The sequence below is a fragment of the Mizuhopecten yessoensis genome, unplaced genomic scaffold (assembly GCF_002113885.1).
Source record: "Mizuhopecten yessoensis strain PY_sf001 unplaced genomic scaffold, ASM211388v2 scaffold8071, whole genome shotgun sequence".
Taxonomy (NCBI): Eukaryota; Metazoa; Mollusca; class Bivalvia; order Pectinida; family Pectinidae; genus Mizuhopecten; species Mizuhopecten yessoensis.
The window spans coordinates 558,041-573,444 of NW_018407364.1; the positions used below are offsets into that span (position 1 = coordinate 558,041).

Genomic DNA, 15,404 nt, shown 5'->3' on the forward strand with positions numbered 1-15,404 from the left:
GTGAGCGTAAGCTCTGGATGATCAATCTGTAAACATGTGACGTCGCCATAATGCTAACATTTACTATGTCACGGTAGTGTTACTGTTAGTATTATTTGTACGCTAATGAGCGATATCGGTGGTTGGTCCCAAGGTTTCAAGATTTATTTTACACTTACGCCACACGTATTCCGTCTTTGCGAGTTATCTTCTCTTGGGAGCAGGTATTGATTGTTTCGTCACTTGTTTGTGAGAGTAACGTCATCAATTTTTGATAAAACGACGTAATTCCCAAGAGAAGATAACTCTGCAATACGCAAAGACGGAATACGTGCGTAACAATAGGTCAAATATTACATAGTACATGTACACATTGATGAACATAGTACACACATTTTACGACATATGATACAATATATATAACAACATATTTAAATAATTATTGCATATAACCTTAATTTAGATATTAAGTAGCTTCATTACTTTTTGTATAAATCTACTTACTTTTGTTACATTTAAAAGTACCGACTACCGTGTTTAAAACATATTGAGAACAAATGACAAATACTACACTAATCACTGACTTCCGTGTACGTTACTCGGTCGACGCTTTACTTACTACGTGGAATTTATAACAGATGGGCAGTATTTGTATGTCCGTACGTCATTATATCTATATAAAATCATGTAATCAATGATTCGACCTTGTACATTCTTATACGTGATTATTAAACCATCATTCCAGAATCAGACAGAATATTCCTGGAAGTTGCGCTGACTTGTAAATAGATTAAAGTCTGCTGAGCGTATTGATTTGTTATCGCTGTGTTACACAGCCTTAGCATTATATAGCGACACGCATACGGAAAAACCATTTCTACTTTCGATTTCAGTATATTTAACAGGAACACTTTGTTCTATAGCTTCAGTTCCCGTTATCCAGACAAAACTCGACGAAGAAATCATAATTTGATTCTCGAATTTTCATCTTCAAAAAAATATGGATTTTAACTGGACTATTGGTTTGGAGAATTTAACTGTAACCATAGTTATTTTCTTACTTATCTTGCTGGTCATTCGGTCATTACAAAGTCCGTCCAATATCCCGCCCGGTCCAACTGGCTATCCAGTGCTAGGATGCATTCCTTTGATGCGGAAGGGGAACGTACTCGAGATATTTCAGAACCTCCGAACACAGTACGGTGACGTGTTCAGTATCAAACTAGGTTCTAACTTCACGGTCGTCATCAATGGAGTAGACGCGCTCAACGAAGCGTTCGTGAAAAATGCCGATCGCTTTTCAGACAGACCAGACAACTTCGCTGTGCCATCCATTTTACGTGGAAAAGGTTTGTTGACTCCTTTGTTTGTTATATTGATATCTGTATTTATACGCAGCATGACCTGTCTCTATTGACGCCTGAATAATCTTGTCATCTGAGTAAACCGGACACCTGGCGTGACCGTGACACCTTTGGGCATGCGTACCGTTATAGCTTCTAAATCTATTCTTAAAAATAGGGGGTTCGAGGCCATGACGCGTGGTTAGATCGTTTTAGGGACGAAGGTCATAACAGTGATTTCCATGAATTGATTTTTGAAAATTTCATTACAAAATGCAATTGATATTACAATCTTGAAATTGTTGAAAGGATTTGTGTATTCATAGTCATAGAATCTTCACTTACTTAAGTAACAGCTAGACCATTGGTTTCGTGGCTACTTTGGGAGTAGAGGCTCAACGAAGCGTTCGTTCGCTTTTCAGACAGAACAGACAACTTTGCTGGTCACTACAAAGTTCGTCCAAAATCCCAAATCTAGTTCGCTGCTGACGGTCTTGGGTAACAGTTCTCCAGGCCTTTCCAGCCATCTCAGGATAACAAAAGAATTCCCTTTTTTTCTAAATATCCGAAAGAAAACGGTATTTTTAACTGTGCCTATGAAAGGCGCCTTTAATCGTCAAATGCTTTTTATCAATCATATTAGACGAAGATGCATGTGCTTCGTTGTGGTTAGGCTATTTATTTCAGACGAGACGAATGTCACTAAAAACAATGTGATCTATTTTGTGTACTTATGAAACCGTGTATTAACCGATAAAAACTGATTTTATTTCATTCTTATTTTTATTTTTATTTTTTTTTATAATTGGCTTGTTTCAAGGAAGATCATATATCATTTGAACTTCTATACCAGGTGTGACTTCAAATACATGCGTACTAAATCCACTTTTGATCCTCGCATGTATTTTAACACTTAATAAAGTGACCGGAGAATCACATTGCATGAAACAGCTGCGAACACACAATACCTGTATCTTACTTCCCCGTAGCAGACTAAACAGAGCTGTTTTTAATGACACGCCTATGACAATTCCTTGGTTATTTTGGTTTCGGTTTAGACATTCTCAACGGTTATAATGGTATTAGAAGAAAAAATTGACTCCGAATCACATAAACTTTGTTTTGACGAAATGCACGGTTTAAAGTAGTTTCTAGAAGACTTGACTCAAGTCTAGCGTCACACATATATATATGTACTACAGTACCCTTTTATTTAAAGTCACACGTCCTTAACTTATCTCGAAGATAAATATAGATTTCGGGAATACACACATTACAATATAATGCGACGTTTCTTTGCTTACTTGCTGCATTTCATTAGCGATTGAACGAAATGAAAGTAATCACAAAACCACTGCAACATTTTTAAACACAGCAAAACCCGTCTAATCTGAAAATCCAGCAGAATATAGTAATTCTATTTTTCATGAAAATTATTACAAACAACGACCTTTAATTCTGCCATACGATTATCGCTGGATGGTCGGGTGCGCAGTAGATTGCGCACTTGCTTTTCAAAAAGACATCCGGGCCGGGTTCGATTACATAATTGGACGTGAAAAGGTATAAGATAACCTACCCGACCATGTGGGTTTTCTCCGGGCATTCCGGTTTCCTTTCACATTCAGATATACTATCCGGTTAAAACAGTAATTGATATAAATCGGACAGCATTTTTTACTGTACTTATAACAGTAATACAAAAAAAAAGTGTAATATTGAATGCCTGCGATGAGTCTTTAATTGATTGACCAAAGCTGATACACGTTTCGTATTTTGTTTAGGGAACCATGCATCGGAAACATTTTCCAGCTTGACTATAGCTTTGATAAACCATTTTGGAAACGAATAGCTTATCCTACGGAACTTTCGTGAAAAACATAATAATGAAATAAACAAACAAATGTGCTCTGAATGTAAAACATACAACAGGTTCATAGCAGGATTCGAACCCGTGACCTCAGATCAATATCCTGACCTAGTCGCGCTACAGTAACATCCAAAACGAAATGTTAGGGGGTAACTATATATGTATGTGTACCTGAAACTGTAATAGAACTCTCCAGCGTTTTGCCTGCAATGGGATAGGAATCCTTAAACCTTGTGCAAAAGACGATTAACATCAGACTTTAGGCCAATGACTAAAGATGTATATGATCTGTTGACGTCACACTACATATCGTTTAGTGCGATTTCGTGTTTCAAATTCACTGAAATTCGTTTGAATGTTCTGATTTTTAACTTGATTCCGTGAAGAAGTTATGTTCTCTGAACGGCTGTATTAGGTGTGTTCTAAAATTAATGCGTAATAAATTCACAATCGATCTCCGTGCGAATTTTCACACTAAATAAGCTTAAGTAACTTAACTGGAAATGCATATTGACTGATACAACTAAAACAGGAAACGCCTGCTCAATATCTTCCGTCATAGAGTACACAATAATTGTAGTGCCATTTCCCGTGGCAGACTGAATAATACAATTGGGTTTTTTCAATGACACACCTACACAATTCTTGAGTAATTTTGGTTTCGGTTTAGCCACCGTTCATGTTTTTATTTATCAAACCTATTTGATTCCTTTATTATGAAATGTTTCTTGTTGCACAATCAATACGTGTTTCTACGTGACGTTTCGATGACTAACTAGTACGGTATGTACTCTGTATTCTTCAGCAGACAAATGACCAGTGAAGCGTATGCACACAAAGGTGAAAAATGTGTACGAGTTGTCCTCAAATCGATGGCATAGGGCCATGGGCTCATAGACTCTCGACATCGATTTGTAGAAAACTCGAACATATCACTGGTCATTTGTCTGATGAACTTGACAGAGTACATACCGTACTAGTCATCGAAACGTCACATAGAAACACTTATCGGTTGTGTAACAAGAAACTTATTATAATCCATACTTACCAACCTGAAGAAAATGTTTAGAAATATTTGATTCCTTGTACACATATAATTTCTTTTGACAAAAAAGGGAGGAGAGCAGTTTCTGGAGGGTTTAATCTTGTCTCACGTCACCTGTATAGCTATTTATACGCTATCCCTCCATCAATAGTCACGCGTCTTCAACTTATCTCATTTGTATAGAGTACATACATTTATAGAATTCGGCAATACACATAACTCATATAGTAACAGAATGTGTACAATTGCATACGAAGTGCGATTACGCTTGTAAAAATACACACGTAGTCACACTGAATTTACAATAAGAGACAGACAACCATATTTATCGGTTATTTTCAGGGGCCGCGGTGGCCAAGTGGAATGAAGGCGTTTGCCATTCTGCTTCCAATAGCCCTCCACCATGCACTGGGTCGCGCGTAGGTCGGTGGTTTTTCTCCGGGAACTCCGGCTTTCCTCCACCACCAAAACCTGGCACGTCATTTAATGACCATAGCTGTTGATAGGACGTAAAACACAAACAAACCAAACCAAGCCAAAATTATTTTCAACACTTAACCCTGTTCTTTGTTTGTTAAAGTTAATGTTACAGTTAAACCATTGTTATTTGTTATAATAGAAAAAGTTCAACATTATTTTTTATAAAACGCTTTCATTTTACCCTCAATAATGTTATAATGAAGTTTCTGTATTTTTGTTCTTGAGCCACTTTCGGGTAAAGAACAAATGAAGTATGAGCTGTGAAAAAAAACATAAAATATTTCCTTCTCAAAAAAACAGATGCTGGGAAACCAGACGGATTAGGGAATACTTTCATAACAATATAATCTTATACATTATGTTTTTAATCTTTTTATTTAATAGGGATCGGAGCGTCTTCCGGTGAACACTGGAAACTAACGCGGACCTTCTCTCTGTTGACACTTCGAGGTTTCGGGTTCGGTAGAAAAATCCTGGAATCAAAAGTGAAGGAAGAGGTCACAGCCTTCTTGGATGTCATTGAAAAGCAAAAAGGACAACCTTATGACGTCAAGGAACTTATTCTCATATCTGTTTCTAATATCATATGCAGCATTGCTTTCGGAAATAGATACGAATACACCGACGCAAAATTCAAGCGTCTGACTGCCCTGCTGAATGAGAACTTCCGGTTAAATACGGTCGCTGGTGCGATTCGGCAGTTACCATGGCTACGGTTCCTGCCCGGAGATGTATTCAGCATTAAGAAGTTTCATAGGAACGGTGCACAGGTTAAAGAGTTTGCGAACGGTCAAATAGCTGATCACCGAGAGACGTTTGATGAAAACAATCCGAGAGATTTTATTGACGTCTTTCTCCAACAACAGAGTAAAGCTGGCCGGGATCATCCCATTTTTGAAGGTACTGTGCCTTGATCTCAGTTCAAAGAAAAGCTAAGTTGGATTTTTAATACAACAGGTTGCATTAATTTGTTGGTAAATACAAAACCGAACAAAAATTAACCATTTCCGTAAATATTTGAAGCAATAAACAAGGATGTTTTTAATTGTATCTTTGAAGGAGGGCGATTAAAATCATGAAATATAGCAAAGTTATATACATTATGATAGCAAATAAAATAATATTACTAGATAACAGAGAGTATTTCTATTTTCGTTTGAATCCAGTTGAGTTTATCTTTACTGTTTTTCAGACGCCAACCTGGCAGCTATAATTAAGGATCTCTTTTCGGCTGGGACTGAAACAACTTCCGCCATGATTCGATGGGCGATACTTTACCTCATTCACAACAGACCTGTCCAGGACAAACTCCGACATGAGGTAGCGACTGTGGTCGGGACGTCCAGACTTCCGTCACTAGACGACAAAGCCTCCATGCCTTACTACGAGGCGTTTATAATGGAAGTTCTTCGGATGGGCAACATTGCACCATTGTCTGTGGGTCATGGAGCCAGAACGGACATTCACTTCCGGGGCATGATGATTCCAAGAGGGTCGATCATAATTCCTAACCTTAACTCCGTCATGACCGATCCGGACCTGTTTGAGGATCCTCAGAAGTTCAATCCAGACAGATTTCTCGGAAAGGACGGACGCGTCATAGACAGGAAAAAGATGGCTATCGCTTTCTCATTAGGTAATGGACGTTATTTTGCATGAGTGTCTGTAGTATATTGAATACATTATACAAGGTTAAAACATAACTGTATCATAAGCATTTTGGGGAATTATACTAGCAGTTATTCAACGAGTTGTAAGGAATTTTAAGAAAAACATGGTCATGACTATGAATTCATTACCGTATTTAAGTTTTGTTACACAATCATCTTCATATATATTTGCGTGATGATACAATAGAAAACTAAATAGCTTTCCCTTTATCAAAAACGCTCTAAGAATAGATACAGTAGATGTTGTTCACTGAGCAATAAGTCAGTCGTCAAAATAAGCAATTCCGAAAATCAAATCAGAAATACGGTCACCAGACGGTTAATGTTTATAATTCTACAACATTGGCGGTGAAACGACACTTATTCATGTAATATTGAACAACTGACACACGGGTGCATGTTCTATTTGGCCAAATAGACCATGAAAGTCTCTTCCAAAAGCCTCCCGCGTATTGCAAATGTGAATTGTCTTGACAAAGAGTGTTCGTTCACTTACGACATATGTGCCCGAGATAATCTTTGAACACACTAGTTACTTTTTTTATAAGACGCCTATTGTGCCAGGGACAATCTTTTATTTAACTTTAAGTGTTTATTACAGGACGACGAATGTGCTTGGGACAATCTCTGGCGAAGATAGAACTGTTTCTATTCATCACGGCTTTAATACAGAGGTTTGAGTTTCTACCGGAAAACCCAGACCGGCTCCCACCACTCGAAGGCGTCGTGGGATTGTCTAGGACACCAAAACCATACAAATTCCGGGCTGTAACTCTGAACTGAAGTATGTGTCGAAATATATGGTGTTGGAAATTGTTTTATTCATGATTCATTACAAATGTATGTTATTACTGTTAATTTAGCTTTAGTTAAGCTCATATTTTTCTTGTGATATGGATAGTTTACGTATATATGCATTGCAAGGGAGATAACTCTTACACTTGCCCCATCCTACTGTGATTGACCTCATTATGATTTTTAATGCCGGTCTTGATGCGGCGTTTTTTTGAAATACTCTTTCACTTTAAAATTTTCGATAAAAAAAATATTCTTGATACTACAAATAAAATAAATCGCCTTTCGTATGATTTTTGACTCTGTAACAATTTATAACTTACAAAAATCATTCGTGTAATTTCTGGTTCCTCAAAAGAATAATTATGAGTTCTCGAATTTAAGCAACTTGATGCTAATATAATTACTAAATCAGGAAATGGTACTTGTTTGTTGATATGTTGTTTTCGGCTTTGTAGTTAAACAACATCCTTACTGCCAAAGGTATTGGATTCAGACGAAAAATGTTATTAATTATTGTTGATATCAGACACTGTTTTTACACCAGTGAACAATGAAGGTGCTGTGCGATCTGATGATGGCGTTGGACATATGCTACTTGTGATATTTTCTATGCCAGTAGTAATAGTCAGAAGATGTAGGAATAGTTACAGTATTAGCTTTGTCACTCGATTCTACTCTTTTCTATCATATTTCTTCTTTTTTTTTTTTTTTGCATTGCTATATCACTAGCTCTTTTACCCCTATTTATTTCTAGTAAACCCTACCATGCAATGATCTGGATGAGTCCATTATGGTCTACAGTGGTGAAAGGGTAAAATAATCGACCATACTCCTGTTGCAGTTCACCCTCAATCGTCCCTTCGTTCTTCGTTTAGTTTCTATCGTGATAGAGCTGTTCAAAAAGCAATATGAGATGTTGAACTGGCCTTTTATTCACTTCTATCAACACGATACACTTAGATTGTTTCACTCATTAGATCACAGGGACCTGAGAATTTGTTACAGCTATATTTGGACCCAAACTAATGTGCTTAGAGAATGTACACGTTTTGGGGGTTTAGATCAATTTTCGGAAAAAATGCGACCCCGTATGCGTGGCAGTTTTACTTAAAATTTGTCTAACCCCCAACCCCCAACCCCCACCCCACCCCCAAACGTGTATATTTACTTAAAGCATAAACAAATGCTCAGGTCCCTGTGATTGGACGATTTCGAAAACAACAGAGCATCATGGAAATGTAAATCAATGGCCTCCATGTTAAATTGCTTTTCAAGAAGTGAAACAAAAACATGCTTCATGCTAATATGTGTGGTCGATCCTGAAAACCTTGTTAGACAATTGATAAACGCAAAGCTGTATCTTATGAACAAAACTGTTGAAAAACAGGGAAATTGCGTTGGTAAACTGGATCGTGTCAACAGCATGAACAAATGTTGTACGATGACGTCACATGGAATGACGCTCAGTTTTAGAATATAATTAAGTTTACGAAATCGTCCATTACTATGTCATATTTGCGATTTAATTTGATTTTTCGTATTACTTTCGTGATTCAAATCCTGTTAAATTGCTGATTAAGATTTATAACTATATTACCAATGTTATATTTATGTTGTCGTTATTGATGTATGTGTCATCGTTTATTTAAACAGTGTCATCATTTATTTAAACAGTGTCAACATTTATTTAAACAGTATTATCGTTTATTTAAAAAGTGTCATCATGTATTTAAACAGTGTTATCGTTATTTCTAATTATGTTATAATTACGTGTAATTTCATTATGATATTTTAATTGTGTTGTTCATTTTTTATTCATTTTGTCAATATTTTTATTGTTTTACCACTATTAGAGATTGTGTCATTTTTTGTAGCATCATAATAATACGGCATACCTTGATTGTTATTTTAAGTTCTGTGATAATTTTATTTAAACTAATGTAATCTTTATCAATCATTATTTACACATTTAAGAGTTAGACTGTGTTATCATTACTTACTGTGGTAGTATTTTATGATAAATGGTATTATCCTCTTTTAAAAGTTGATTATTATTTATTTTTAAAGTTTTTGTTTGGTTTAATTAACACTCATTACACGGTAGAGTATCTTGTTATAGAGTCATTGTTTGCATACCTGATATCGACACAGCATATTTAATTATGTGTTGACCTTTACTGATTAAAGGGTTGGCTCGTCAGTAAAACAAATATCAGCATAATGGGGACTACAACAAGGCCTCGACATAATGTCCCTTGGTTCATTTGCAACATCGTTTATCACGTTTAAATGTCCTTTTTCTCGTTTTCTCACGAATTCATCTATATATTTCCTCGATGTATCGCCAAACCCCTGTCTAACGCCAACATTTCTCCAGACAAATGGTGGCAGTGTAACGAGGTTTAACTGTTGTTTTATGAGATGCCGGTGTCCTTTCTACTCTGGGACACTCAACGCCAATCGGGAACCGTCGGCACTTTCGATATTTTCTCGTTTACGGCAAGTGCCGAAGGTTCCCGATTTACCCCTCGCCAGATTTGGGTTACGCTCACACTACAAAATGCTTAATCAATTTAATTCATCTATAAAATTAAATTTGTCTAATTCAATTAATATTTTGAATTAATTCACTGCTTTTGAATATCAATTTATTTAGAAAGTACAATATTCAGTGAAACTATACAAACATCGTTTAATAGGCAGATCCCAAAACTTTTAGTCAACCATGTTGAAAATATGCTTCGTTTTAATACTGGTCGTCTGTATATGCATTTTGCTTTTCAAAAGTATTTGTTCCTTTCAAAAAATCAAGCAGTAACATGCAGTACTGATTACATGTTTTTTGAAAGACACTCTTGACTTGTGTTGTTTTTCTTTGTATTCTTTATACAAACACTTCATACCATACAATAGAACATTACAAAAGTACGAACGTCGTGATGGCCTCCGTTTTTGAGCTATTGTGTGTGTGTGTGTGTGTGGTGCGGGGGTCTGAATCGTTCACCTGCTATTAATCTCTAACTTGTAACCTTTTAAGTGGACTAAAATAAAGCTATAAGACCCCTGTAACTTTGAAAGTCGAACAATTTCATTACGTGGAACATACTTTATAGCCCTTAATCTCAGCATGCAACTTGCCAAATATAACCACCCTATACCTTTTGTGTATTGAGATTCGGTCATTTAAAATTGTATACACACTTGACAAAATGTGACCTTGAATATAGGTTAAGGTCATTCATCTGAACAAACTTAGTAGCCCTTAATCTAAGATATTACTGACATCAGCCTGGGCCTTTTGATTATTCAGAAGTCGTTCAAAGTTGGTAGCCCTTTATGCAAGCATGTCACTAGCCAAACATCCTCACCCTGTGCCTTTTGGTTATACAGAAGAAGTTGGTTGAAAGTTTTTTTAAGATTATTAACCCGGTGACCTTGAATATAAGTCAAAGGGTCATTGATTTGAACAAACTTGGTAGCCCTACATCCAAACATGAAACCAAACTGACGACTCTGAAGAGAGTAACACAGACTGGTAGCAATGCATGTCCAGTTTCTGAGCACTGATGAGAAATGTGTCGAATACACGAATTTGAGGGAAATTATGCAGCAATACTCTCTGTTATATTGATCAAAAATTGTTTTTCTCCTTTAATTTTACCTGGAGAGTCAGTATTCAATCTTTTTCTTTCCCCTAAAGTGAGAACTTATTCCATAATTGCGTCGTTGAACAGCTCCATATTTAGTGACCAGTTTTTGGAAGATCAAAAATGTTTTTCCCTTTAATTTTACCTGCAGAGTCAGTTTTCAGTCCTTTTCTTTACTTTACAATGAAAACTTATTCCGCCATGTCGTCGTTGAACAGCACTGTATTTACATGTAATGACCAGTTTGTGTGCCGGATTATTTATATTGCAAAGTTATATACTATGATACGGTTATTTTTACAAAATTTCTTCAACGTTGATGTCTGCTATGTTTTTGAAGGGCAATAAAATGTATGTCATATTTTGAATATTACCTCATAATCGCAAATCGTCTTCCTTGTGTAAGGTCGACAATTCAAAATAAACAGCAAAATACCGACAAATAGTTACACATTTAATTGTATACAGTACTTATGTATGCGATGCTAAATTATATATTTACCTCGAAAATATAATTATATTATAGGATTCAAAATGAAAATAAAAACATATGTTAATATACACAATTTATAATTTAACATCTTGGTTCAATAATAAAAAATAATCTCAATCCACTCCCTTAGCCCACTTAGGTGTGCATTGTGTACGAGTAAACAACACTAAACACACCTGTGTCCAGTGCTGACAGCAGGAGTGGTTGGTTGGTTGGTACTTGCCCGAGTTTCCTCTGGCCCTAACACCAGACTTAGACATTTTGACATAGGGATATCTGGTCTGGGGCTCCCACACCAGACATCTTCTATATGTCAAGATGTCTAAGTCTTTTGTTCGGTCGACGTGAGGGGGTAAGTTGCCGCTTACCAGGCCCTCGGAGATTCTAAAGACCTGCGAGGTTGGACAGCTCCTCAGATGCGGATATCTATAGGCTGTCACAGCTACTGCAGTCCTCGGATCGACGCCTTTAGTGTAGTCCTCGCTGACCTCCTATCAGCAGAAGGTTGGTTGGTTGGTTGGTTGTTGGTTGGTTGAAGGGTTTAGCGCCTACATGAATCCACCCTTACGGGTTTCATCTCACTGACGGTATCAGTAGAAGGCCCAAGGCACACCTTTATACATGTGTCCAGGTATGACATCAAAGGGATGTCAGCAGGTGGGCCATCCCCGATACACCAGGGGGTTAAACTCACTGATTCTCTCTGCACAAAGTGAGCGTAACCCCTGGATATCCAGGATGGAGATGTAGTGTTTAGATATATTCCGTCTAGAGTTCGGTGGGTCCCTGGTTTGAACCAGGTCTTGCCGTGCATGTTTTCATCTCTTGTTACAAACTGGTATAAAATACAGTTAAAACATGATTTTATTGTAGAAGGTCTAAATTTTGCAATAACATTTACCCCCTGGAAAATGATCCTGTATGTGACAGAATCTGTTAGATCTCAAAATTTGTTTTTTCGCCTGGCGGTTTAGCCCACGTTGTCCCCCTTTAAAGACCCTAGACACACAGGAGGTGTGTGTTGGGGGGGGAGGGGGGACGACAAGGCGGTCCCCAGACCATCCACCTATGTTTTACAGCGCTCGTTACTCGTAAATGAATCCACTCCCAGCTACACCCTTGATAACTAAACTACTGCTGGGTTTTATAAAGTGAAGCACTTTTGTACGAAATGCTGAGAATTTCCAAACAAAAGAATGACCTAGCAAGTTAGCGCAGACCTAAGTCGTCAGCATACCGCAGGGGAGACAACTCCTCCTTCCTTATTCTGGAATACTCTTACTTACCGATAGGGAGACTCGAATCAATTACAGGAAGGTTGTTTGGGCCTTCTTTTTCTGATGTTAATGGAGTGCTATTAGACGTTATAAGGTTTATATATTGGCATTCGGTAACATACACACTTCATCACTATCTTGATGGTGTAATTGTGTAATGAACCATCCATGGGAGGGGCATATTTCACCGACCTGTCATTAATCTAACACACAGGGACCTGAGAATTTTGTAACAGCCCGTTGGACCTAAACTACGGTGTTCAGAATAATTTTATATGTTTTAGGGGTTTAAATCGACTTTTAGTCGACATCGAGAGCTTTCCACCCTTCTCGTATATACATAATCATTGTAGGTGGCATTTTTATTGAAAGTCGATCTAAACCCCTAAAACATGTAAAATTACTCTGAACCTCTTAGTTTAGATCCAAAAATATAGCTGTAACAAATTATCAGGTCCCTTTGGTGTAACACATACATGTAGCGAGGGTGAGAATGATTTGGAGAAAAAAAATATGACGGCCGCTTCGGACTACGAGTGCGGCCCCCCACGTAGTTATAACTTGGCTTTAGGATGCGAATAATTGTCCTGTAAATACATTTTATTTGAAAAGTGTCGTTACATTGCCGGTGTGGTAGAAAATAGCATGTTAACCGGTACCCTTGATGGTCGATATCGATAAACCTTAGCGTGGTATTCAGCCTGTTTTAACAATCGGGAACTGTCGGCACTTTCCGTAAACGAGAAAAATACACGTTTACAAAAGTGCCGACTGTTCCCGATTGCCTGTTTTTGTGATTGATAGTGGTTAAAGGAAAGAACAAAATGTGTTTAAATATATCATAGTCTTTCATTGAACTTGCGGAATTACTCACGTTCTCCTCTATAGAGTGTTATTTTTCTAAGGTACAAGAAGAATACGTTCTGAAATATTCTTATGATTGTTACATGATGTCCTGCGAAGACAATCTTTTCCTCCGGTCTTCTTGGAGTGTTGTTTTCCTGAGGCCGTGCTAAGAATATCTTCTAGATTTTCTTCTCCCGGGGTCCCATCGTGTTGTAACAGAAGTCATTATTTTTCAATGTCTCAGCCATGCCGAACCTGGGACCTCGCGGTTACTATAGTCGTATGTTCTACCGCATGAGCTACCTGGCCGAATCGGTACATATAGGAAGCGGAAAGTATTTTGTACTAGGGTGACAATACTCCCCCTCTAGGAAAGAACTCGTCCCGAGTTTTCCAGGGGGTCGTAGCGATTCTTGCGAAAGTATCACCGAGTAATTTAATATAGCATAAACAATGTCTTTCGGTAAAAATAGTATTCGGGGATCGTCATGTACACAAATCTTAATCAATCAAAATTATCAGACAGACCGTTAAAATGACAGAAATAAGATTCAAATTCAATCGTTTATCACAGTACCATGTCAGATCGATACCAGCGGTCAGCTTATGAAAATCACGGAACTTAACATCGTAACCAAGTCGTCAGAACCCTTTGCAGATTTGTCAATTTTGGGGACACAAAAATATCAAAAATAAATCTGCTGCACCCATCAGAACACTTTAAAGCCTTACTTGTCAATATACCTCGCTTTTGATCTTGGTGTATTTTTTAAAACGTTTCGCCGAAATGAGTTTTTTTGGGGTTCGCCCCTTGACCGTGACAACGTTTACCTCATCATCCGTGGATGCTGTCTTCGGCAATTAGTGGGAGTTAGTGGGTTTAGATCGACTTTCGGTAAACATGCAACACCCAATGATAAATTATCATTGCGAGTGGAGTGGCATTTTTACCGAAAGTCGATCTAAACCCCTTAAACAGGTACAATTACTCTTAACACCTTAGTTTAGGTCCAAATATATCTGTTACAAATTCTCCGGTCCCTGTGTCCATTTCAGGTGATGCGACGACGTCGAAAAGCGCTAATAGCTAACCATGTAAGCGACGTTATATGAAATATTACACTATATATGTCAATCTCTCCGTGTAGCTATCGTGTACTAATTCTAGTTCAATGCCTTGACCTGCGTTACGACAGATACATGACTGACAAACAGCGACACACATTCAGAGGTGCTGAAATTTATAAATCAAACCTACAATATTAGGGGTGGAGGGGGGCACAAAATTATTATAACAATATAATATAATCGTTTTTCGTGGAAGTTGGTGGGGAGGGGGGGATGTTCCGAATTTGCTATTTTAATTTGTGGGAAGAGAAGAAAGTAATCTATAAAAAATGTGTTAATTCGGGGNTTTGTGGGAAGAGAAAAAGTAATCTATGAAAAATGTGTTTATTCATGTATGACCCTTTTATCGCCCAGTGCAATCTTCGAAAGGACTTCACATTCCCTCCTTATCAGTTCCCAATCCCATTTTTTAACTTATTTTTTTACCGAGACAGCCCCCAGAAGAAATGTATGTGTGTATCATCGAGTGTAAAGCGGTACACATGTTTTATTTCGCAAGAGAAATTCCGCTGTCACTCAAAGAAAACACGGACAAGTCCATAACGATGCTATCTCAAATAACTGTTGGATTAGAGACCTCAAATTCCACTGGTACACGCCGTTTACGCATTAGTATCCTCACCATCCCGTTTCCATGGCAACGATCACGCCTTATCTTTATTTTCATCACATGCATATCCTACTGTCGAGTCCATCACTCCTAACACAGGGGATCGTTTCTAATTATAATACATGACAGAAAAGTATACGGTGGTGGAGGGTGGGGGATTGGACTTTTAGAGGAAGAAATGCACTCCTGCAAAATATTTTCATGTCTTAACCATAATT

At 37.6% G+C, this 15,404-nt stretch overlaps 1 protein-coding gene across 1 annotated transcript; it reads left to right on the forward strand.

Moving 5' to 3' along the window:
* The first annotated feature begins 618 nt into the window (after nucleotides 1–618).
* LOC110454868 (cytochrome P450 2B5-like) lies at nucleotides 619–8,079 on the forward strand. The gene is made up of 4 exons (XM_021504619.1): nucleotides 619–1,328; nucleotides 5,102–5,617; nucleotides 5,910–6,353; nucleotides 6,989–8,079. The coding sequence occupies exons 1-4, from the start codon at nucleotides 980–982 to the stop codon at nucleotides 7,168–7,170; spliced, it is 1,491 nt and encodes a 496-aa protein (XP_021360294.1). The 5' UTR covers nucleotides 619–979; the 3' UTR covers nucleotides 7,171–8,079.
* The last annotated feature ends 7,325 nt before the right edge of the window (nucleotides 8,080–15,404 follow it).

Coding starts and splice junctions, on each gene's coding strand:
- LOC110454868 (XM_021504619.1), top strand. CDS start 980: ATGGATTTTAACTGGACTATTGGTTTGGAGAATTTAACTGTAACCATA. Junction 1,329..5,101: donor ATCCATTTTACGTGGAAAAG/GTTTGTTGACTC, acceptor TTTATTTAATAG/GGATCGGAGCGTCTTCCGGT. Junction 6,354..6,988: donor GGCTATCGCTTTCTCATTAG/GTAATGGACGTT, acceptor TGTTTATTACAG/GACGACGAATGTGCTTGGGA.